The sequence below is a fragment of the Emydura macquarii genome, unplaced genomic scaffold (genome assembly GCF_026122565.2).
Source record: "Emydura macquarii macquarii isolate MOO-44397 ecotype Brisbane River unplaced genomic scaffold, CSIRO-AGI_Emac_v2 contig_2422, whole genome shotgun sequence".
In the NCBI taxonomy this organism is placed as follows: Eukaryota; Metazoa; Chordata; order Testudines; family Chelidae; genus Emydura; species Emydura macquarii.
Genome location: NW_027132559.1, coordinates 20,628,217 through 20,653,838, shown reverse-complemented (window position 1 = coordinate 20,653,838; position 25,622 = coordinate 20,628,217). Strand labels below are relative to the sequence as shown.

The 25,622-nt window shown below is 40.5% G+C and overlaps 1 protein-coding gene across 1 annotated transcript in view; it reads left to right on the top strand.

Moving 5' to 3' along the window:
- Positions 1–20,155, top strand: part of SP4 (Sp4 transcription factor) — a 34,863-nt gene extending 14,708 nt beyond the window's left edge. Inside the window, exons 4-6 of the mRNA XM_067562085.1 lie at positions 12,714–12,936; positions 13,152–13,351; positions 16,611–20,155. Of these exons, the coding sequence (XP_067418186.1) occupies positions 12,714–12,936; positions 13,152–13,351; positions 16,611–16,858 (671 nt within the window). The 3' untranslated portion in view covers positions 16,859–20,155. The remainder of the gene's footprint in view (positions 1–12,713; positions 12,937–13,151; positions 13,352–16,610) is intronic.
- The last annotated feature ends 5,467 nt before the right edge of the window (positions 20,156–25,622 follow it).

Sequence of the window (25,622 nt, the reverse complement as noted above, 5' to 3'; positions counted from 1 at the left end):
CTCTCTGGCCTCCATCATTCCCTCCCTGGATCCAGGAGACTGGTACGCTGCTCTCGACCTAAAGGATGCATATTTCCACATCTCCATCTTTCATGAGCACAGGAGATTCCTCAGATTTGTGATGGGCCAATGCCATTACCAGTTCACGGCACTCCCCTTCAGTCTGTCAACAACACCAATGGCAGTAGTTGTGGCCTGCCTCAAATGATGTGGACACTTAAGGTCTACCAAAGCACCTTTTTAAAGCTTCACTTTCACTTGGAGAACTAGAAAGGTTCACAAAAGGTATTCCTCTGACAAGTGTGTCAAATAATGAATGGACTTCAGAATTCTGGCACTTCAGAGTCCCCCGAGGACGCCAAATGATATTAGAAGTCACGTATGTAGTATAGGAGATCATCTAAGCTCTGCATCAACAGCAACTTCTCTGGAGATCTTATGTTCCAGGAGCTCATACAAATGGCCTGCAGACCTTACAAGAGGTTAAAGGAATTTAAGTAGTGTTTAGATTGTAAGATCCTTAGAGCAGGGACCATCTTTGTGTTTGTACAGCACCTAGCACAGTGGGGTCCTTTTCCATGACTAGGATTCCTAGGCACTACCATAATAGAAATAATAAATAGGTCTCTGGGTATCACATGAAAGAGATTTTGGTCATGGTCTATCAATCAGGAGCATATGATATTCTAATTACATCCTAGTTAGCAGCCATATTAATCTACTTTTAAAAACTTTTTATTTGAACAGTAACATACAAGAACATTTCATACAAGTATTAATACATTTTATTCATAAACTGTCTCATCAGCTTTTTTGTTCATATTCCAAAAATGTTAATCGGATTTTATGAACTCTGATCCTAATGAAAGGCTGGCTGTCATTTTTTCTCCATTGAAATGATTTCCCATATTTTATTTCTCCATGCCACTAATGTTGAGGGGTTCTGTCCTTTTTCAGAAAACAGCTACCGTACACCTTTATATACATGATGGCAAATACATACTTTCATATTGCAGGATATTTTCCTTGATAATGTTATCCAAAGGAAAATTAACTTCAGCTTTACAAAGCTTTTGTCTGGTAAAGATGTAAAACAATTACTAAAGAATGGTGAAGCTTTAAAGAGACATTTGTAAGTTTTAAAATTTAAGGTAAAACAAAAAATAAAACTACAGAAATGTTAGAAAGTATGAATACAGAGTTAAAGTACCTGAAATAACCTTAGCTCGCCTTCTTCCACCAGCAACTTGTTATCTAATATCTTTCAGATTCTTTCAGATTCTGTGTTTAGTGCTGTTTTATTTTAATGGTTATGAATTTAATAGAAGATGTTAAATGAACCACTTACTTGTGGAAATGTGTAGAAAACATATTCTTCCTAGAAAAACCTAAATTTCAAACTTTCCACCATTTTTCCCCCCAAGTACTGCAGAGAAAAGACTGTAAAGTAGATATAGGCCAGGTGATTTGACCTTCTGAGATAGAGGTGACAGTGCTGATGTGGCCTTGGCTGGAACCAGCTTGTCTGGTCTAGAGCCTTTCAAACTAAGCATGCGATCCAAACAACTGAGAGGAGCGGGAGGACGCACAAGAGATTACGGTAATGATTGTATTGCCAGTGCCAAAGGTTCAAAACTCATGAGTCAAGTCCCCAAAATCAAGAGATATAGAAAAGAAGAAAAAAAGAGTTTTCATTATTTATGTACTTGTTTCTGAGTCTTTAAGGTATACTTTATGTTTTCAAAATGTTCCCCACAACCAGGAAGACTAGGAACTTGATTTATTTCAAATGAAAGCTGAGATTCCCATGTAATCTGATTCCAATAGATGAGTCTCTTTTTTAAAAAAACAAAAAACAAAACAAAAAAACACAAAACCCCAACACCGCAATGTCATGAGAGTTGGCAGTTTGGGAGAGGGGGGAGCTGCCTCTTCTGAAGAACGTAATACTGTCTTTTAGTAAAAGAAGGGGACCAGACTTCTCTCTTTTTAATTATTTTGTGGTTTTTTTTCTTCTTCTTCCTCTGTTGCTACCATTGATCTAGGGTACAAGTGAGCAGGCCTGCGGAGAGCTAACTCCTCCTTAGCTTTGTAGACCATAGATGTCCTTGGCCACTCTCACAATTTGCCCCCACCTCTTTCTGTCAAGGGTTATTTTTCTCATTAATGGTAATTCACATTAAGAACTCTTTGGTCTTCCTTAATATTATCCCTCTATCTTCTTGGTTGCACACCACAAGAATGTCCTTCCAAGAAGTGCATAGTTAGCTAGTCTGTCTTCTGTCATCCTAATTATGTGTCTTGCCTGGTGAAGTCATTGGGATTTCATTACATTTAGTATATTTGGTTTGTCATAGACCTCCCACGGTTAGCTTATTCTATATTCTCCACACCGGCCCAAAAATTCATTTCAACACTTATTTTCTAAGGTATTTGGCTGGCTGGCTGTCGTCTTAGTGAGTGCCCAGGTGTCTCATGCATATAAAACAATAGGCTTTATAATGATTTTATATAGCTGAAGCTTGGTCTTTTTCAGTAGTTGTTTGAAGTGGAGAATTCTCTTCAAAGAAGTAACAGGCATTTCCACACTGTAACTGTGCCTTAATTTCTTCCCTCACCAAATTATTTGGAATTAATGCTCATAGGTATTTAAACTGTCTTATTTACTGATTTATGTTTATTGATTGCTTAGTGAGCTTGTCCAATATCTTGTGATTGTCGTACAGCCATATATTTGAGTTTGTCCCATTTTTTTCTGGCTGATCTCTTTAAGTCTCCAGTCGTTCTTTGCACCATATCTCTTGTTTCTCCCCTGATAACCAGGTCATCAGCATATCCAAAAAGTTAATGCAAGCCATTTAAATTCACCCCCATTCTGAGAATTTTCCAGTAATCATACCACTTTTTTTCAGAGGCAAAGCTCTAGGGATAATGCATCTCCCTGCTTAGTACAGTATTGATGTCAAATGAGACAGAGATTTCATTCCCAACTCATACTCAGTTTTGAACCAGAAACACAGTTGTACCATTCTGTTAGTTTGTCAGGGATTCTGAATTCTTTCATTGTGACCCAGAGGCCATCTCATAACATACTATCATAAGCGTCCTTAAAGTTAATAAAAATGATGTCTGTATTCTGATCATATTCCCATCTTTTCTTGAATAGTTGACAAATTGAAAATACTTGATTCCCAGTAGTTCTATTTTTGGGAATTTACACTGATAATCTGTCTCCTATGTAAAGAGAGAGTCTGTGTAAGAGTATCAAATATAGGATTTTATAGGCTGTAATGAGGAAGAAACATTTTCCTCCTCACAATAGTTTAAGATCCATTTTGTCACCCCCCCTTTCCCTCCCCCCTCCAGAATTGGGCATATGACCACCTCCCTTCATTCCTTTGGAATTTTTCATACCTCCTGACCAACAAAATTACTTTATAAAGTTTATAATCTTAGAAGGGAAGCTAAAACCATTTGACAAGGGGGAGAGAGGAAATATCTATAAGGAAATCCTTCCCATTTCCACTCTATGCTCCCTTCCAAAAAGAAATAGTACTGTTATCTCAGGGAAGAACATACCATTCACCTCCTCTCTTCTGATTGGCTTAGTTCTCACACTAGACGGTCTTTGGTTGTCTTAGATGAGTGAATTCTGTATACAAGCATGGCAGACTTTAAAGCAAAGTTTTTAAAAGATATACAACAGCAGATTCTAAAGTAAGAAATGTTTCTGCCATATATCCATTTCGGTAGTATTAAAGCAGAATATTCTATATTTTATGTTTTCTGTTATATGAATACTCCAGTTGATCATAAAATAAAAGTTATCTACAATTGCAATAAAACTTAAGCTCTTTCCTTAAGTATATGATGAAGTTTCTAAATGGCAACCTGCCCTATGGAGGAAAAATGTAACTGTAAAACAGTGAATAGGTTAAAAAAATAATAATAATAATGTAACAAGAAAAATAGCTGTTTGTTTAATTTGGAAGTATTTATAACTGCTAATGGACCACTCAGCATGCTAGATAACCCCGCTCTGCATTTCTGTTTGGAGGCAAACCTAGACTATTGGGATCATACTGATGTCTCAATGGTTAGTGAACATCTCTATAAAGTTTTTGATGACCATGTTGATGAAGTAACTGACAATGATATGTAGATTTTTATCTTTGATAAAACAACCAATGCCCAAAATGACTCTATCATTAATATATTTGCCATACCTTCACTCCACAAAGATGTTAATGTTGAACAGCCAGATGATCTCTCAAAGCTGTTGTATTTGAATGTATCTCTGGCTATTAATTTACTGCATTTTCAGAAGCAATATTGCAAACACAAGTTCTTTGCATAAGGGTGTTTGTGACAATTCTGTGAATGTAAGCAAGCATTGGGGAAAACTTGAAACATGTTGCTTATGGGAGTTCTTGTTTGTGCAAGATGGTCTCAACTTGCTGTGGGACATCTAGATGAAGAATTTTAAGTACTTTAAATTTTGGATTGAGGGAGAAGGAGATAAGATATGGGGAAAAGAGGAGAAATACTGCACAGCTTCTTCTGCAAGGAGAGACTTGCTAAAAACAGATCTTCAAGCATTGCCACTCTTGCTGGCGATCACAAAGACTACTTGTAGTCTTTCTATTTTCCACTGTGCAGAATATTTGGATAAGTTTTTTTTCCCCAAAAAAAGAATGCTGCAGGTAAATTAACTCTTTCACTACCATAAAATAAATTTTACAGTTGGGAGGCAGAGCAGCTCACATCTTTATTAATGAAGTAGGAGGCAGAACAAATAAACTTAATTTATGTAAAACAAGATATTGGATTTTGCCACTCAGAAGTCACAAAGGAAGTTTCTAAGTAAATAAGTAGGGTATTTAACCAAAACCACTCTTAGTATCACAATTTTTATTACTTCCCTTTAAAAAGTTTTTCCACTAATTCTGCATGACCATTTCACATTTTGCTATATTTTTATCAATGATAAAAACAAAACAAAAACATTTAAAAAGATGAACTAGGTTGTCTCTTGCCTTCGCAGAAATTAACAAACTTGTGTTGATAGTTTATTTGAATTGTTGGAACAACGTTGCAGTATGAGAAATCGTTTCCTGGAAGCACTTTGCTGTACAATCAATAGCATATATACTCTCCATCTGCTCAGATGTCCTAGGCAAAATCAGGGCAGCCATCCAAAAGTACCTGAGGCATTATCTTGTTTGACTTCCTAACTAAACCTGAAGTCTGCTGTGTAATACAATGATCTGTTCCAGGAGCAGCAACAAATTGTGAAAAACCACTGAGCATCAGCAGCTGCAGTTATTTTATTACATTGTGTTCTTGGAATTTTACACTGTGTAATATCTTGTTCTCAGTAGCTCTTTTTACTACAGTTCAGTACCTGTTATACTAAATATGAAATAAGTAAATCAGTTTTTTTAATAAATGAAAAAGACACTATCAAATGGAAAGTCTCATTTCTGTCTGAAAAATTTTGAAGCTATTATTATTGCCCTAAAGAACGTAAGTAAAATTTTTAGAATTCAAAAGCTATTAATTGACTTAGGTTCCTGAAACTCCTAGGCCAGTTTGCATATTTTATTCTTTGCTGGTGGGGATCAGAAATACAAATGGAAACTCTTTCTCTAACTTTTTTTAAGAGGAGATTTTAAAAGTTGACAGCATCCATCTTGCAAACAAGACTGCTGATATACCATTATTGTTAATTTTAAATTCAAAACTGTTTCTGACAACTGTTGTAGCTTGGCTCCCTTGTTTATGTATAGGGGGATATTTAGCTGTGTGCCTCCCAAGAGCTATAGCACAGAAGTCACAGGCCAGGTGGGGGCAGAAGTGGCTTTACAGACCCCAGTGTAAACTGGAGCAGCTCTAGCTTATAGTAGCATCCGTGGGGCAGTCTATTAGCTGGCTGTGTAGCAACCCAAATTCCCTATAACACTTGGCATTATACTACTGCCCATCCTGCTGCAACCCACTCTCTTCCCTAGGGAATGCATGGAACTAATAGGGTTCCTGCTTTTGGGGATTTTTCCCTGGCCACTTGTAACACCTATAATGCTCCTATTTGTCACTAGTTCAGAGCCAGAGAGTAGTGCAGTGTAGTGTCTTATGTTGCATACTGTTTAACTTGTACCAAAATCTGTGGGATGTAGACTGTTGGACATTTTAAGTTAAGAAAAAATAAGGTGAAGTTAGGTTATGGGCCTACATTAATCTGTGTGTAGAGGAGCATGGGAAATTGAAGTTGCTAGTGTGAGAAAAGTTAGAGATAGTTGGAGACAAAGTGTTATGGGAAGGTAAGAGTTATCAAGGACATGACGCAGGGTTGTATATTTTGCTTATAAGTGATTGGAGCAAGGTTTTTAAAGTGCTTTTGAGAATTGTGAATGTTTTATAAAAATGCTATCTATATTGATAGTATGGGAAGGACATTGGTGCAGATGTTAATTTTAAATAATGGGTAATGTAAAGAGCAAGTGAGAAGGTTGTGAAAATATAATTATGGTAAAGGGCAGTTTATTGTTAATTCATACACATTTCATCTTTGGGTGTGAGTATAATTGTAGTATTGTGTAATTGTATGCCTGTTTGCTTAACTAGTCATTTTTCTTTTTAATAAAGTTTGGTTTTATCTTTCATAGTGTCGCCTAGTGGTTCTCTACTAAATAAATTTTCTGTAACCGACCTAGAGGGTCGAACCTGAAAACTAAGTTGCATTTTATTGCCCTCTTATCTTTAGTAACTTAATATTCTTTGGGAACATTTCAACATAAAAGTTACAAAAACGTTACAGGGTGCCTAACTTTGCATTTCTTTTGTACATTTAAATTATAAAACAATTAGCTATGTATCCAGCTATGTATCCAGATGCCATGAATGGGAAACGTGTTGAAAATTGTGGGAGAAAAAAGGAGTGGACTACTCTGAATTGAAATGTTCGGGGAGAGGACTTCTATAAGATGATGGCACGTACAAGCATGTCAGCCCTGATCCATTTCATCTGGGCCCTCCCATGAGAGTGTCTGCTCACTTCCATCCTTCGCACTGGAACCCTGTTCTGATTGTTTCACTCCAAAGCAGGGTAACTGTGTCACATTTTTGTTTTCCATTACCCTAGCCAGTAGGGCTCTAAACTGGCACTTTCTCTGAGCCCCTTCTCTGGGCCTATTCTCCAATTCTAGTAGTGATGCAGATTCAATGCTGGAATACTATTTTTTTTAAACAGGTATTGCAGTGATCTTTGTGAAGGGGCCATTGCTGATCAGCTCTTACCCAGTAGTAACAGGAAAACTTTTGAGGATACTTACACTCCTTGGTCCTTAAGGCAGATTTTAAAATAGCCTCTTTCTAGTCAATCCACTTTTGCTGCACCTTCTCTTTAAGGTCCATCTCCTAAAATTTTTATTGCTTCTATTCTTCTGATTTTCCAGCAGAATTATGGTTCTCCCTCCCTTCTGCTGCAGCTTTGTTTACATTCTTGCTTTCACCAGTATTGGAGAAGCAGCAGGTGTTCCTACTCTGTCACGTGAACCAAAATGATGTTATAGGAATGTCCCCTTAGCCCACCCCTCATGTTACCTGGTCTAAAAGGAAATCTCTGTTTGTATTTATAAGAACATGAGAATGGCCATACTAGGTCAGACCAGTATCCTGTCTTCCAACAATGGCCAGTGCCAGATGCTACAGAGAGAATGAACAGAACAAGGTTATTACCGAATGATCCATCTCCATCATCCTGGCCCAGCTTCTGACAGTCAGAGTGAAGGGATACTGGGAGCATGGGGTTACATACCTGACCATCTTGGCTAATAGCCATTGATGGAACTATCTTCCATGAACTTATCTCATTCTTTTTTTAACCCAATTATTCTTTTGGTCTCACAACAACATCGCCTGGCAGTGAGTTCCACAGCTTGACTGTGCATTGTGTGAAGAAATACTTCCTTTCATTTGTTTTAAACATGCTGTCTATTCATTTCATTGGGTGACTCCTAGATCTTGTGGTATGTGAAGGGGTAAATAACACTTCCCTATTTACTTTCTCCACACCATTCATGATTTTATAGAGTTCTATCATATTTCCTGTTGGTTTTCTCTTTTTTAAGTTGAACAGTCCTAGTCTTTTTAATCTGTCTTCATATGGAAGCTGTTCCATACGCCTAATCATTTTGTTGCCCTTCTCTATACTTTTTCCAATTCTATTATATATTTTTTTTGAAATAGGGCGATCAGAACTTTATATAGTATTCATGGTGCGCATAGCATGGATTTTTATAGTATCATTTTTCTGTCATCTTATCTACCCTTTTCCTAATGGTTTTTAACATTCTGTTAGCTTTTTAGACATTGAGCAGAGGTTTTCAGAGAACTATCCTTGATGATTCCAAGAGCTCTTTTATAGGCAACAGTTAATTTAGAACCTTTATTTTGTATGTATAGTTGGGATTATTTTTAGTGTGTATTATTTTGTACTTATCATTGAATTTCATCTGCCATTTTGTTGCTTAGTCACTCAGTTTTGTGAGATCTTATAGTATTACCATTGTAACTCTTCACAGTCAGCTTTGAACTTAACTACCTTGAGTAATTTAGTATCATTTGCAAACTGTGCCACCTCATTTTTCACCACCTTTTCCAGATCATTTCTGAATATGTTAACCAGCCACAGGTTCTAGTACAGATTCTTGAGGGAGCCTGCAATTTACGTCTTTCCATTGTGAAAACTGACCATTTATCCCTACCTTATGTTTCCCATCTTTAAATCATCTCCTGATTCATGAGAGGACCTCTCTTCTTATCCCATTACCACTTACTTTGCATAAGAGCCTTTGGTGTAGGTCCTTGTCAGAGGCTTTGTGAAAGTCCGAGTACACTATGTCATCTGGATAACCGTTGTCCAGATATTTGCATCTGACGAAGGGGGTTGCAGCCCACGAAAGTTTATGCCTGCAGAAATTTGTTAGCCTTTAAGGTGCTATAGGACTCTCGTTTTTGCTGTATACAGACTAACACGGCTACCCTTCTGGAACTTTTCACCATGGAAGGCACTGAATCTAGCCGTATGAAATGGAAATCTACCAAATTCATGAAAAAACTCGCACAGATACAGGCAGACTTGCATCTGACAAAGTGGGTGGCAGCCCATGAAAGCTTATGCCCACAGAAATTTGTTAGTCTTTAAGGTGCTACAGGACTCTCGTTGTTTTTCCAGATATTTGTTGACACCCTCAAAGAATTTTAGTAGATTCTTTTAGTAGTTTCAGGGAAAGGTGAAGGTCTTACCTTCACCTGTTATCTCTCCCCTTCTCCAAAGGAAAAGGACTGTTGACCGGCTTTAATAGTCAGAATTAAAAATCCAAAAGGTGACATGTTCCCTCTTTACTCTCAGGTAACAAGGCTAATGATAATAGAGCTTCATATTAAAAGAGGGAGAAAGATGATAAATCTTCCCATTACTGTCATAGAAACTGTGCAAGGTAGTTGCTGGCATAGCTGGGACCTCCATCTGTTATGGCAGACCTATCATTCACTAAGCCACAGTGGGTTTCACTATGAATAGAGCCTACAAATCCGATATTGGCTTTATATCTGCGGATATCCACATCCCCAGATGCAGATATATGTGGACCATATTTTGCAGATTGTGCATTGGATGGTCACAAATTGACTTTCCAGCACCTCTGTGAATTCTGGGGCAGGGCTGGAGCAGCTGCCAGCCCCAGGCACCACAGCTGATCAGTGGCAGCCAGGGCTGAACAGATGTTAGGCGGTGGACTGGGCTGAACAGCTGATTGGCAGTATGGATGTGGATACATCTAAAAGAGGGAGAGCGGATTACTGATTGGATAGAAGTTTATTCTTGCGGATGTGGATCCACTTATTTGTATCCGCACAGGGCTCTAACTCTGAACATGCCAAATCTATGTGCTTGGTTATGTTATCTGTAACCACTACTCTTAATACAGTGGTTCTCAACCAGGGGTATACATACTCCTGGTCTTCCACAGGGTACAGCAACTCATTTAGATATTTGCCTAGTTTTACAACAAGCTACATAAAAAGCATTAGTGAAGTCAGTACAAAGTAGAATTTCATACAGAAAATGACTCGTTTACACTGCTGTATATAATATGCACTGAAATGTAAGTACAATATTTAAATTACAATTGATTTATAACTATATGGTAAAAATGAGAAAGTAAGTAATTTTTCAGTAACAGTGTGCTGTAAGCAAGTAGATTTTACGTGAGATGAAACTTGGGGGGGGGATACACTAGACTAATCAGACTTCTGAAAAGGGTACAGTATTTTGGAAAGGTTGAGAGCCACTGCTCTAATACTCTTAGAGAAGAGTCAGGAACAAAATCCTGGAATCCTGATACTGAATATTTTACTTTTTTCTAGCATTTTGCGTGTGTATATGCGTAACTTTCTGGCATTTGGTTGCTGCTACCAGTTATTTCTTTACCTTTAGGTGATAGTAGGTTGCACTGTGGATCATAAGATCTGGAATTCAAACTATGATGACTACCTGTGCGGTGGTTGGAGGCAGACTGTCATTGATCAGGAACAGTCAACACGGATTCACAAAGGGAAAGTCATGCCTGACCAACCTGATTGCTTTCTATGATGAGGTGACTGGCTCTGTGGATGTAGGGAAGGCGGTGGATGTGATATACCTTGACTTTAGCAAAGCTTTTGATACTGTCTGTCACAGTATTCTTATCAGCAAGTTAAAGAAGTATGGGTTGGATGAATGGACTATAAAATGGATAGAGAACTGGCTAGAGCATAGGGCTCAACGAGTAGTGATCAATGACTCCATGTCTAGCTGGCAACTGGTCACAAGCGGAGTTCCCCAGGGGTCGGTCCTGGGGCCGGTTTTGTTCAACATCTTTATTAATGATCTGGAGGATGGGGTAGAATGCACCCTCAGCAAGTTTGCGGACGACACTAAGCTGGGGGGAGTGGTAGATACCCTGGAGGGTAGGGATAGGATACAGAGTGACCTAAACCAACTGGAGGATTGGGCCAAAAGAAATCTAATGAGGTTCAACAAGGACAAGTGCAGAGTCCTTCACTTAGGAAGGAAGAATCCCATGCACAGCTATAGACTGGGGACCGACGAGCTGGGCAGCAGCTCTGCAGAAAAGGACCTGGGGGTAACGGTGGATAAAAAGCTGGATATGAGTCAGCAGTGTGCCCTGGTTGTCAAGAAGGCTAATGGCATATTGGGCTGCATTAGGAGGGGCATTGCCAGCAGGTCACGGGAAGTGATTATTCCCCTCTATTCGGCATTGGTGAGGCCACATTTAGAATATTGTGTCCAGTTTTGGGCCCCCCACTACAAAAAGGATGTGGACAACTTAGAGAGAGTGCAGCGGAGGGCAACCAAAATGATTAGGGGGCTGGAGCACAAGACTTATGAGGAGAGGCTGAGGGAACTGGGCTTGTTTAGTCTGCAAAAGAGAAGATTGAGGGGGGATTTGATAGCGGCCTTTAACTACCTGAAAGGGGGTTCCAGGGAGGATGGGGCTAGGCTGTTCTCGGTGGTGGCAGATGACAGAACAAGGAGCAACGGTCTCAAGTTGCAGGGCGGGAGGTCTAGGTTGGACATTAGGAAAAAGCTTTTTACTAGGAGGGTGGTGAAGCACTGGAATGGGTTACCTAGGGAGGTGGTGGAATCTCCATCCTTAGAGGTTTTTAAGCTGAGGCTTGACAAAGCCCTGGTTGGGATGATATAGCTGAGGTTAGTCCTGCTTTGAGCAGGGGGTTGGACTAGATGACCTCCTGAGGTCCCTTCCAACTCTAATATTCTATGATTCTATGATTAAAGTTGCATATGACAGAATTTCTGGGTTTTTTCAGTTTTCATTTTTAAACGCTTTGGTAATTTAAATATTTAAAAGTATTACTAAGGTTGCTAAGTCAAGCACTTGGAAATTCGGAAATGCCAGTTTCATAGTGCTATCAGAATAATTACTATCTGAGCATGTAATTAAAGACTATTTCAATTCAATTCAATTTCAATTCACACATTGGAGCAGAATTTACGTTGCATGGGCAGTCTTAATTCTAGCATTTCCTACTTTTTACATGCCTGACTTTGCAGCGCTAAAGTTTTTTTAACATTTATCGTTTGTATGAAATATAAATTTGTTTTGAAGATACTCTAATGGAATACATCAAGATACTGCATTTTTAATGTATAGATTAAGTTTGTGGCTCAGTTGCTTGCAAAAATAGTTGGTTAATACCATAAAACAACTTTAAAAATGAATGTGTGTTAGTTTTAAAGAGGAATATGGTTTCCAAGCTTATTCTGAGGAAAAGCACCAACAGTAGAAAATGAATTTTGTGTAAAGCTTTGTTTCTACTGATGTCTTTCTTAATTCTCTAGAGAAATAAGATGCCTGTAAAATTAGTTATTTCCTGTTGAGAGCACATATTTTGCTTTACTGTACTTTTTATAATTTATTGTATTAATCAGGGCTCTCTAAAGTGGGGTATAAGCCTGTTTGTAGCATACTAAAGCACACTGGTAAACTTACTGGATTTAATATTTTTTGTGCAGTTTTCACCAACCTACAGTGGATGTTTGTTCTCATGAACAAAAGGCTTATAAAATATAATTTTGTAATCTTTCTGAGATGACCACCAAAATTTACAAAGATTTTCTTATTTTACAGGGCAACAGCAAGGACAGGATGGAGGAGTGAAAGCCACAATAGCTCCTGTAACTGTAGCAGTAGGAGGCATTGCTAATGCAGCAATTGGTGCTGTTAGTCCTGATCAGATCACACAAGTGCAGTTACAACAAGCCCAGCAAGCTTCTGACCAGGAAGTACAACCTGGCAAGAGGTTAAGAAGAGTTGCCTGCTCATGTCCTAATTGTAGAGAAGGAGAAGGAAGGTAATATCAGTTTGTCAGTAAAACTTTAAGCGTCTTGTGGGGTCTCCCTTATTTTGGGGGCTTTTTTCCTTGTATTACTGTTGTGTTTCTTGTAGATTGTCTATTGAGAAAGAGGATTATAATCAACTTAATTTTACAATTTCATATTTTTCCTTAGAGAGCTGATAATATTTTAAAATAAAATTACCTAACTGCTTAACTTTTGATCCTGTCAGAGGCAGCAATGAGCCAGGAAAAAAGAAGCAACATATCTGCCATATCGAAGGATGTGGAAAAGTTTATGGGAAAACATCTCATCTCCGGGCACACCTTCGTTGGCATACTGGAGAAAGACCATTTGTGTGTAACTGGATGTTTTGTGGCAAAAGGTTTACACGGAGTGATGAGCTGCAAAGACATAGAAGAACCCACACAGGTTAGTCAACTGTCTATATTCGATACAGTATTCCTTTAATGATGGTGGCCAGAAGTGAATGGTGATTTTAAATAAAATAGAAAATGTTATAATTTATAGGGATTAATTTTCCCCTGTGCCAGAATTCTGTAATAGCCTAGGCTAGAACTTGACTAGTTAAATCAAGTTTCAAACTCTTTCTCTGCATCTGCATTAGAAAAAGATTGAGCTTCGGGAATTTAGCTTGATCCCAGAGCAATGGAGAGCACATAAGTAAACAGGGATTGGATGTCCCCACCTGCATTTAAAAACTGGCATGGGGCCAGAATTGCTCAGTTGCCCCTGAATTTGAATATATCAGCATTGCTACAATCCAGAAGGTTTACAACATGCCTCCAGCAGCTGCTTAGAGCCATACTGAGACACTAGATCTCATCTTCATCAGGGGAGCAAGCTCCTGTGAAATAAAGATCTTTTTGTAGACATAACTAAGCAGATGTCCATGAGGGGCCACAACCAGGATTCTGGCAAACTGACCCATGCCAGATAAAGAGCAAACAGCTAAGAAGACTTACATTAAAATGAGGGATTCCCGGAAGAGGTCCAACAGTGGAAATGTAATCTGTCCATTTTTTTGAGGAGCTGGACAGGATTTTGATTAATTACACAGCTGCCAAACCCTAAGAGTTTGTGAATCCTGCTCCCCCCTCCCTTCCTTTGAGGACAAGTAGGAAGAGTCATCAGAGGAGAAACACAAGGAGGGCAGTGAAAAGCCAGCATTTTTTTGGAACTCAGAACCCTGATTCTGGCCAAGTAGGAAGGAAGGCCAATTCCCAGGCAGAAACCCAGGCTGGGATTGATGAGGTACATTTGACTGTCATTCTGCAACTATTGAGGTGATAGTTAAATCCCTGGTTACCCCAATGCAGTTTGGGAACCCCATGCGTGGAAGGCCATCCATATTCTGAGCATTACCAAGATCTGTAACCCTGTACAACAGTACCTTTTGCATGGCAGCACACACCTGCATGACATTGGCCCCAAAATATCAATCTCCCTATGCAGAACAGGTTGGCTATGGACTGCTAACATTTGGTAGTTGATGGCTTCCACATGGCAGTGGTGACCTGCTTCTTGATGGGTGCAGGGCACTGCACGTTGGTATGCTGCCACTGCAGCTCCCAGGCTAGTTAGTATGTATCTCAAAAAAGGTCACCTTCACCATCCTGAAATTTTCTCTCCACATTTGTTCATCCCAGGTCTGCAAATTGATCCTTTCCCACCAATTGGTGCTGGTTTTCCAAGTCCACAAGTGGCATTGCACTGAGTGAAGTTGCTCCAGGAGTGGCTCCCGTAGTTGCAGTTGCTCAGTGTAGTCCTAGTCTTCGTCTTTGTCTTCCTCATCCTCTTCCTCTGCTGCTGCTGAAGCTGCAGCTGCTGCTGGAGGAGCCTCTGCTGCTGCCACATCATCGTCTTGGTGGTACAGTAGATGAAGCTCAAACAGCCTTTGAATATTCGCAGTCATCAGCATAGCAGCCAACGTGGAGCATTGTTGGGTCCATGCTGGCTAACACTAATTTGAAAATAGTGCTCGCCCACTGAGAAAGGAATCACAAGATGGAGAGAGCAGAATCATGGGATTTTATTTTAATTTTACTCCAACCCAGAATTCCACTGGCTTCTGCTATGCATTCCACTACACAGCGAGAGAAATCCCAGAATGCACAGTGCTCAGCAGTGAAGCAAAGGACCATGGGATACCCTCTGAGAATGCCACGCGTTTAGTATACAGCAAGTCCCCACCATGTGTACACAATGATGCAAATAGAAAAAGGGACACAGCCATCCCCTGTGAATGCTATTAGTGTAGCTTGCATATTGCACGTTAACTCACTGCAGATTCAGACCACCATGTAGGCCAGCCTTTAGTCGTGTAGAGTTGTTTGGGAATCAGTGGCGCTACTTACTCACATGGAATTGTTTTTAACCTCTAGAAGAGGGATTTTAGTCCCCTTTTGGAATATGGTCCACCTGGAAAGAGTCTTCAGCATGTCCCAGATTCTAACCTAGCCTTCCCAGGAGAGGATTGCTAAGACAGTTTTCTTAGGAGCTCAGGTTGGCAAGATATATGCTCATCCATCTAACAAATATTCTAGATGCTAGGTATCATGTGAGCCAGTGCTCGATTAACTCTCCTGTGGGCCCGGGGCTATTAGATTTTGTGGGGCCCCTGTATACAAGTCTTTCATAATTTAAAACAAAATGATCACAATTATGGCATCGAGGTTATTAATGCTATACTAAACTTGCCTTTAATTAAATAAAGCCATTCTGTGGTTACATTTCAGTCTTAAAACATGTAGAATGGGGTCGGCAACCTATGGCATGAGTGCCAAACATGGCATGTGAGATGATTTTGAGTGGCACTCACACGCACGCTGGGCCCACATCACATGGGAGAGGGGCGGGGGGGAAGGGCGAGGCCCGGAGTGGGGAGCAGCCGCCATGCGGCGCTGCTTGGAGCCGGAAGCAGCTCCTGGCCAGAGTCCTGGGCCCACGTCGTGGGAGGGGACGAGAGGATAGGAGGGGAGGGGGGGGGGGGAAGGGGCAGGGATTTATTTTTTGCGGAGCCCTCTTTAGCTCGAGGCCCTGGGCTGAAGCCCCTAAAGCCCCTGCATTAATCCAGTCTTGATGTCAGCCATCATATATCTGGTCCCATGGACCAGGAAACACATCATCCCTTACTTCACCAATGTCTGGCTCAGAAGACCACACACAAAGGAGATTTGCAGGCCATCCAGCACTTCTCTGAGTATGGTGAAAGGAACCCATGAATTTCTTTAGAGGGATGGCTGTCCTCGAGCCTCAGGGAACAGATCCTTGGAATGGGAGCTACTTGGGTCCCCTCTCAGTAGTTCTTATCAAGTATTTTAGTCATGTTCTCCTTCTATCCACTGCTAGGCACTAAGTTTATGAAAGAGAGTTCTTACTGAGAAGCTAAAATTCAGATATTACACTGAATAATCATAACAGAGGGGAAATATAGGCTGCAGGTAAATTTGTTGAAAGCATTCTAAAAGTGAAGAGTAGTTTATCAAAAAGAAATCAGACATTTAGAGAAGAAAAAGGTTGTATCTGTTTTGCAACTTTAGACACACCGATGCACTTTTAAAATGTTTTTGGATTGAAAAAAAAAGGCTTGTTTGAATGACTGAAAGAAATTAAATTCCTTTAATTATCAATTCCACTTACATTTTTGTTTGTATTTGTTTTAAATTAGGTGAAAAGAGATTTGAGTGTCCAGAATGTTCTAAAAGGTTTATGAGGAGCGACCATCTCTCCAAACATGTCAAAACTCATCAGAATAAGAAAGGTGGTGGAACAGCCCTTGCTATTGTTACTTCAGGAGAACTGGATTCTTCAGTTACTGAGGTTCTTGGCTCTCCAAGAATTGTCACAGTTGCAGCCATTTCTCAAGATTCGAATCCAGCAACCCCGAATGTTCCAACAAACATGGAAGAATTCTGAAAGGATCATTTATACAGACACCTAGTGCTGCACTTAAGTTTACATACCTTTCATGATATGGAAGTGGGCTGGTAAAGTGGATTAGAGAGCAGGAAATCATGTTTTCAGTCTTGACTTCTGTAAGTATTCCAAGTTGGAGGGTCAGCATGAGAAGTGTACACTGGTGCAACAAGACACATTTTCAAAAATACAAACAGCGCAAATTGACATACTGAATAAACAGATGGGGGAATACTGCTTCCATACTGTACTCTTTTAGTTATGTGGCTCTATATTATATAATTGTTTTAAATGAAAATTTCACCTCTCTTTTAGCATTTGTGTGTCAATGTGTTTGTAAAATCAGACAATATCATATGACAGGGTGGACCTTGGTTAGGATTGTTGCTCTTTGGAGGTATTTTGTTTAAAATCTGAATCTGTAATATTTTCGTGGGAACTTCTTTTCCCATAAGGCACAACAAAAATGCATAAGAATTGAGTGGTAATGGAAAGATCTTATTTCTTGGCTCAATTCTGTGGAATATGTAAATTGATTTTGGCCGTCTTTTCTCAAGTTTAGAAATTATTCAAATAGCAGCTGAATATACATGCTGCAAAGCAGATCTGAGTTGCAACTCAGATAATTTTGACCACTACATTATAGTAGTGTGTATAAACGACAATCACTGAACTCTAATTTCTCTCTTTCTTTAGAGAATTGAGAGATAGTTAGATTTAATGTATACATTAGAAAAAATTGAACTACAGAAATATATTAACATACTATTTTACAAAATTAATAGTATCTTTATGTAGAATAATAATAAAATATGGCAACTTGTGTCTAAGTTTTGGTATTCCAATTCATTATATTTTAAGGCATCAGTAATCCATTTGTAACCCTTTCTTAACTTGAGTCACAAAACTCATAATTTTGAATATTTAAATTTTATTAGAATAATTGGAAATTAGGTGGACAATGAATTGTTTAATGAGTGTTGTAACTCATTCTCCAGTTCAGTCCTTCTGGAAATATAAATTATTATATTACGGTTAAGGTGCAGAATTCTTTATACTTTGACTAAACAGCCAAAGAAAAGGACAAATTATGACATTTTAACAACAAAAAAGGTAACTGTAAATGTATTTTTCTTTTTTCTGCCTCTAAAAATTAATCATCTTATTTTCTTTCCAGCTGTAAGTGTATAGGCTGGTAAGGAATATCCACCACCCGTTTTCTTATATGATCAATAATTTTGAGAAACTGGGGGGAAAAAGGAATATAGATAACTTTTTAACACATAGCAATTGATTAAAAAGGTTTGATTATATCTGTTAACTTAATAGAAAATAATTGTTGGGAAAATAAAACAACTGAGCATTTTGTATGTAAAAACTCCAGTGCAAACATGGAGGAAAGATGGCCAAATATTTTACACTCAGGATTTTGAATTATTTCCCAGAGGCGTAAATGTAATGTTTTACAAGTTTAGCCATTTGGTATCTCATGACTGTCCAGTTTTTTTTAAATTTATACATCAAAATATTTTTATGATATAAAAGAAGTACAGTGCAAAAAGGATAATTTTTTTCCTGCAGATTAAAGATGAACAGTTTATTTGGGAAACGTTTGTATGAGACACATAACAAATACCTTGTGCATTCCCTCAGAAAATATATTTCTCATATGAATACTTTATCAATCTTGTGATGTTTCATGTATTTTTGAAGAAAGAAATATCAATCATTGTTTACACTGTGTACACTTTAGGCCAGCCCTTTGTAGCAAAATATGAAGCTGAAGGTCTTTTATACTTTCAGTTTACATTAAAAGCTTTGAGATTAAAGGAAAAACAATTTTACACTGTGGTTATAGAGTTCAAGTTTCTTAAAGCTTTTGTAGACTTGTAACAAAGTCTTTAAATTTTAGTTGGGTTTTGTACATTCTTTTGTATATTTTATTTAAAGTACTGTCAGCTGATGTACCTGGATTTAAAACATCAGAATCAATTAGATTATCACATTTAATACAAATGAATACTGGGTAATGCTAATTGTTAATTTTGTTATATAGGAACTGAAACATCAATATATATTTTATCATTATGCATCACAATCAGTGCTATAAATTTCTTTATGCAAAGAAAAACTTTCCTAATGTTATAATCATGTTTCCTAGAAGTTAACTGTTTTTGTAAACTGAAGGTATGAGCATTCTGCACAGCCATTTCATATTTTTTTCATGCATACTTATGTATGCAGATAAGAAACTGAAGTCATTTTTAATCTACAATGAGGCCCTATTACAAATGTATCAAAATCTAAATCTGGTTGGCTTCATAGCATCTAAAGTACATTAACTTATGTTAGCAGGTGCACATTTTACCGCTGGAATTAGAAACATTTTGACAGTCTGTTCTGCATACCATTCTGAGTCCACTTTTCTGTCTTAGAAGGATCGTAAATTTCAATGTCCTTTATTTGACTCAGTGGGATATAGCTGTTATAAGTAATAGGACACAGATGTGCAGTAGTATCTTGTTTAATGGCATTTCACTGTTCATTCCCTTTGCCACTGTTATAAAATTTTGCTTTATTGTAATTATCAGTGCAAAGTGTATTTATCATGGTAGAACTTCAGTGTTAGAATAGTTTTTTTTTCTTACAGTATACTTTCTTTGGTTAGTTTTGTGTATGTGTTGCCGATTACATAAGAAATTGGTGTTAAGTCATTATTTATCACACTCTTTCACGAGAGCAGTAATAAAAGTGTGTAATTTAGGAGAAAAAGTTAATTTGTCAAGCTTAGGTAAGCATGATGTTTAGGTCCTATTTTTCAATTTTATAACTGTTTTATTGCAACAATATTTGTATTTAAGTCTTCATTTTAATGCCTTGTGGTGTTTTTTAATGCATGTCACTAAATTGTCATCCTGCATAAATTGATGTGCAGCATAGGGTATTAAATCGACATAATGATTTTGAAACAGAGAAATAGTTGATGGTAAAAATGTAAATGTTTTGCAAAAATTCCTTATAAAAAAGTTTTGTAGTAATATTTCACTTGTAAATTGTTTTCTAAAAAAATGGAAAAATGAAGGAAAAAAAAAAAAGAAAAGAAATAAAACCAGAAAAACATTTTCCCACATTCTAGAATTTAGAACTGAATTCTGCCAGCAAAGCCTCTAAGGCATTAATTTGACATTTTTATAATGCTGATTTTTTTTTGGTGGATTTGGAACTAAAATTATGTACAAGTTGTTGCCTGCAATAACATTTTGCAAGTAACCTATTAAAATTCCCTTGAGTTAAAAATGTTTCTTCATTTAATTACTTATAACATGAAGCAGTAATAAATTGTTTGAATGATAATCTGCTCATCAAGAAGAACACTAGAAAGCAAATGCTTCTCAATGGAGAAGCATTGGCAGCAGTGTCTGGATTCATGTAATTAAGACCTGTACTTGCTGGTCTGCGTTCCCCAACTGGCAGACTCCCAGCAGGGAATTAAAAAAGCAGATTCCAGCTGAGTGTGAATTCTGTCATGCTTGTTCAGCTCTTGGGAATGGAAGTTATAGTTACGCCTGGACACATTCATTTTTATTAAAGAAAGTTACAATAGGTGATCAAAGGAAAAATTTAACTAAGGTGAGAAATAAAAGAAACTAAGAAAACAACAAAGTAATTGAGAATTGCAATTTTTTAAAAAGAGAACAGACGATGAAACCAAAATGACTCAATTGTGTTTCAGATCAGAAATGAATAAAACAAATGTACTGTCCCCATAAGAAGACTGAATGTACTCACTTGAGTACTCAAAATATGCTGGGGTTCACTTTGTTTCAGTGAGATAGATGGATTTGTGCTGCTGGAAAACAAAGTAACAATATTTTGCACTTTTGTAATGCCTTCTACCCATAAAACTTAAAGCATTTGATGATGAAACCTTCCAGAATTCCTGTGATAGACATACATAGTATTTAACCCACTTTACAGATGAAGAAACAGATTGACTTGCTCTGTTTCACATAAAATCTGCCATAAATGGGAATAGAATCTAAATTCTTGACTTCTAGTCTTGTGATTTAATACAGCCGTCTTTCCTCTCCTCTAATACAATGAAGCTCATATATTCTAGGTTTGTATCTAAATGTTTGATGAGATGTGTTTAATTTCAAGTCTCATTAACTTCCACTTGAGTAGAAAGATAACTAATACTAAACAAAGGTTTTAACTGTAGCTAAAATCTAACAATTTAAATTAAAATCTGTAGTTTCATGTAATCTATTAAGTCTATATTACAAAATATTCAAAAGGACATGTTACAGGGGCACTGGGATTTTTGTTTTTAGCCATTTACAGCTGCTGAATGTTTTAAAGTGTTTCTTAAATTGCTGAGATGAGAAAAATCCTCTACTTTGCTCCCATCACTGTAATGCAGTATCGGAAAATGTAACATAAAACTTAAACCAATTAGGATGTTACGGGTAAATATTCAAACTTTCATTCTGTCCCCTTTATGTATATGCTTTTAAATGTGGTCTTTTTCTATCTTTTTTTTTTTGTCAAATATAAAATATAATTCCAAATGGAATTTCTTATACAACCTTAGATACAACAGTAATAAAAATAATGCATTGTACATACAATACATACATTGCTATACTTTTGTGAACTAGATGCTCTGCATGTAAGCTAGTTACTACATTTTATATCCCGTTAAATGGCAATTACAGTATTAGAATTTTTCTATAATGACCGTGGATCAGCTTCTTTCCCTCCTCCCTCTAACCCCAACTACTTTGCACCTTTCTAACAAACCCAAGGATTCCACTAAATTAAGGGGAATCCTCAAGTGGCATAGGGTGGCATAGTAGGCCTTATACCACCTTCCTTTTCCCCCTCCCCTCTACCCCCCCAGTTTCTCATGATAGATGGGTATGTCAGGAGTTTGCTGAGGAAAATGAGATGTGCCTGGAGCACTGCTGAGTTCCTGAGATTTTTGGCTGCTGGAACAGCTCCTTGGGGGCCATTGCAGCAGGATACAACTTAAAGCACACCTGCTGTTCCCTACATCATAAGAATTACTCTAAATTGAGCTGAGTTGGCCCCACAATCAAGGAATATAAATGTGGCCTAGAGCCCCCCCTTCAGGTGGTCTACCAGCACAGCTGAGGATGTGACTTTGTGTCTGTGACACAATGGAAATTATTTGCCATCTGGAGAAGTGTTATGAGGATTTTCGTTATCTTTCAGAGTTCTAAAATAATTGGAAAAGATGTCTGTCTTCCAGGAACACTAAAGTCCAGGATACCCAGACTATTCAGAGAAAGCTTTTATTGGCTGTTATATCTAAGTACATCTGTCATATAGTTCTTATTGGTCAGGTGGAATTGCTTTCCATTGCTGAGGTGTTTTCTATTGTTTTTCATTGTTTTTAGCCAGATTAAAAAATACCCACCCCCAAATTACTCTAGTTCAAGGAAATTGTATGCCTCACTGCCTTGCATAGATGTTAATGCTGAAGATACGTTTCATAGTTCTCAGGTTTTGAGTTTGGCTTGTGAATATACTTTTCTGAAAAGTCACTAACTTTGAACTACAGTCTCAGTTAATTGCCTCCAGTAGTGAGTACAACAGCTGTCTCTTCTCTAAACTTGAGTGCTGGTGTACTCATCTCCTCCTGATTGATGTGGCAGCCTTTGAATTTCCCATAGAAGGGAGCCCCTTTGCGACTAAATTGAGTACCCCTGGGTACCATGTAATTTTGGCAGTCCCCAAAGTTGCACCAACTTGAGCAACATTTCAAGATCTGCCGTTTTCTTTCGCCTGAGTCTGCTTCTCTCCACTGCAATGTGGCCTAAACCATAGTTCTCTCTTGGAGTGATTGCTCATATCCATTCCATTATAGTTCCATTATAGGTGTGTGCGCGCCCCGTGAACAGATTCCTGGAACTTTTTTCCCTTAGCAGCCCCGCAGGGTTGGCTCAGGCACCCCCTGGAGTGCTGCGCTCATGGCGTGGTATATAGGGCGCTGCCAACCCTGTGCGCCCTCAGTTCCTTCTTTCCGCCTGTGACGGTTGCTGGAACATCTGCCTCTTGCATATCGCAAGTAGCCTCCCTTAGCATTTTAGTGCTTTTCTTTGTTTAGTTGATTGTGATATTTTACAACTGTTTAGTAGATAGTAAACAAGCGCCCTTCGGGGCTGCATTAGAGCCATGCCTGGCTCCACTGGCTTCAAAGCCTGCACCATGTGTGCTAAAGTTTTCTCCGTGAGTGATCCTCATGACTGCTGCCTCCGATGCCTCGGAGAGCAGCACAGATGAGAGAAATGTAAAATCTGCAAAGCCTTCAAACCACGCACCCAAAAAGAGCGGGATGCCCGGCTGAAGGCTATCCTGATGGAATCCGTGCTCCGGCCAGACTCCGAGCCATCGAGATCACCGGCGGCACCGAGCATCTCAGTGCGGAGTGCCCCAACAGCACCAGCACTGAAGCCAGCAGTGCCGAAGAAGAAGAAGCGGCCTGAGACCGCACATATGGACTCCTCCCTGCGACCGGTACAACAGGGAGCGACACAGGAGATGCCCCAGTCATGTGCCGTGGAGGTTACTCTGGCACCAGCATTTCCTCGCAGGGAGCCTTCCCTGACGCCTCGGGGTGGGGGAACGCCTCTGCAAGGGCCGTCGATGCCGGAGGCTTTCGCAGCAGCACGCGCCCTCATGGGCCTGCCCTCGCCTCCGTCCCCGCCTCGGCCGAGGGTTCCGGGACCAGCATCTCGGGGTAAACCCGCAATGGGTTGCCTGGTGGGTGGAGGAGACAGGAGTCGAGATCTCCCCCCAGATGGTCAAGGAGGATCGAGAGTGCGGGCTCCCCTCCTACCTCCGACTCTGAGTCATCGAGTTCCTCGATACCACGGCACTGAGGGCGGTCGAGAGGCAAATGCGCAAGGCGGCGCCGATCCGGTTCTGCCTCGCGCAGGGATCATAGCTCCGGTTCCGATGCCTCGGGGCGGAGCCTCACTCGGCACTGATCCTCAACTCTGGTGCGTAGCCTGGAACCGTCACCGTCTCCAACGCGGGCGAAGGTCGCTGCACCGCCTGCTCTGGCACCGCCTGCTCTGGCTCCGGCACCACCTGCCTCGGTACCGCGGAGTAGGCTACGCTCTCGCTTCGTCTCGAGGAGACATAGACGGCACCGCTCCCACTCCCGAGGTGGGAAACGTCACCGGAAAAGATCAAGGTGCAGAGGGAGTTCTACATCCCACTCCTCCAGCAGCTCGTCCCCCCGACAACATCGGAGACGTCGGCACCGGCGCTCCTCATCGTCATCTAGGGGCCGTTCAGCAACCCGGGGCCGCAAACGACGGTCTAGCGGCTCCGGATCTCAAGTACGCCAGCCTCTGCAAGCACCGATGCAGGCAACGGCGTGGCCCCAAGGTCCCTGGCAGTGGCCGTACTGGGGGCCATGAGGTCCATTCACTCTTCAATGGCCCAGCCAGCACCCCTGCCTCCGGCCCAACCGGACCAGGGTCACCCCTCTGATGAGGGTTCAGACTCCAAGGAGGGTCCCTCCATGGGGCGCCTCCCGCAGTCTTCCTCCTCCCCAGATGATGCGGCGGCTAGGGACCGTAAGGCCCCCCTCTTTGACTTCAGGGCCTACCAGGACCTGCTAAAGCGGGTGGCGGACAATCTCAACATGGACCTCAAAGAGATGTCCAAGGAGGAAGACCCTCTCTTTGGGTCATCTGGCTTCGCGGGGCCATTGCGTGTTGCCCTCCTGGTGCACGAGAGGGTTATGAAACTCGCCACGGCCCTCTGACAGACCTCCTCTTCCGTGGCTCCTACCTCCAAGGCTGCGGAGAGGAAATACTATGTCCCCAAGGAGGGGTTTGACTTCTTGTATACACACCCTGCCCCGGGTACACTGGTTGTTGACACTGTCAACCAGCATGACTGACAGAGTGGCCAGGGCAGCACCCCAAAAGATAAGGACAGCAAGAAGCTGGACCTTTTTGGCCGTAAGGTTTACTCCACTGCGGCACTGCAGCTACGTGTCACTAACCACCAGGCGCTCCAGGGGAGGTACAACCTCAACTTGTGGTCCTCACTACAAAGATTCCAGTCGGGGCTGCCACCAGATCAGGCCGCGGACTTTGACACTGTGACCCAGGAAGGAGCGGCAGTGGCGAACGCGGTATTACAATCCGCCAGCGATGCGGCGGATGCCGCCAGCAGGGTGATAGCTTCGGCCATCATCATGTGCCGCTGCTCCTGGCTGCAATCTTCAGGATTATCCCAGGAGGTCCAGCAAGCAATACAGGACCTCCTATTTGAAGGGGAAGGACTCGTCTCTCAAAAGACAGATGAGAAGCTCCATGCCCTAAAAGATTCCCGGGCCACCCTTAGGTCCCTAGGGCTCTACACCCCACAGGCCATGAGACGTCAATCTCGGCCTCAGGCCCAGAGGCAACCACCGTCGCCTCCCAGGCCAGGCCCCAAACCCACTCAACCCAGGAGGAGTCGGGATAGCTTCAGGGCGCCCAATTGCTGTGACTGCCAGGGGTCCTCGGCGGGGCCCCAGGAAGGCCCAAGCAAGGGCAACAATGGGAATAAACGGTTTTGACGGTGCGCACGAGGGTGGCACTCCTTCATTTCCCCTGGATCTCTCCCGGCCCTTTACCACAGGCTTTGGCCCTATTATGCCGAATGGGAAACCATCACCTCGGACCGTTGGGTCCTCAGTGTAGTCCTCAGGGGCTATGCCCTTCAGCTTACGGCC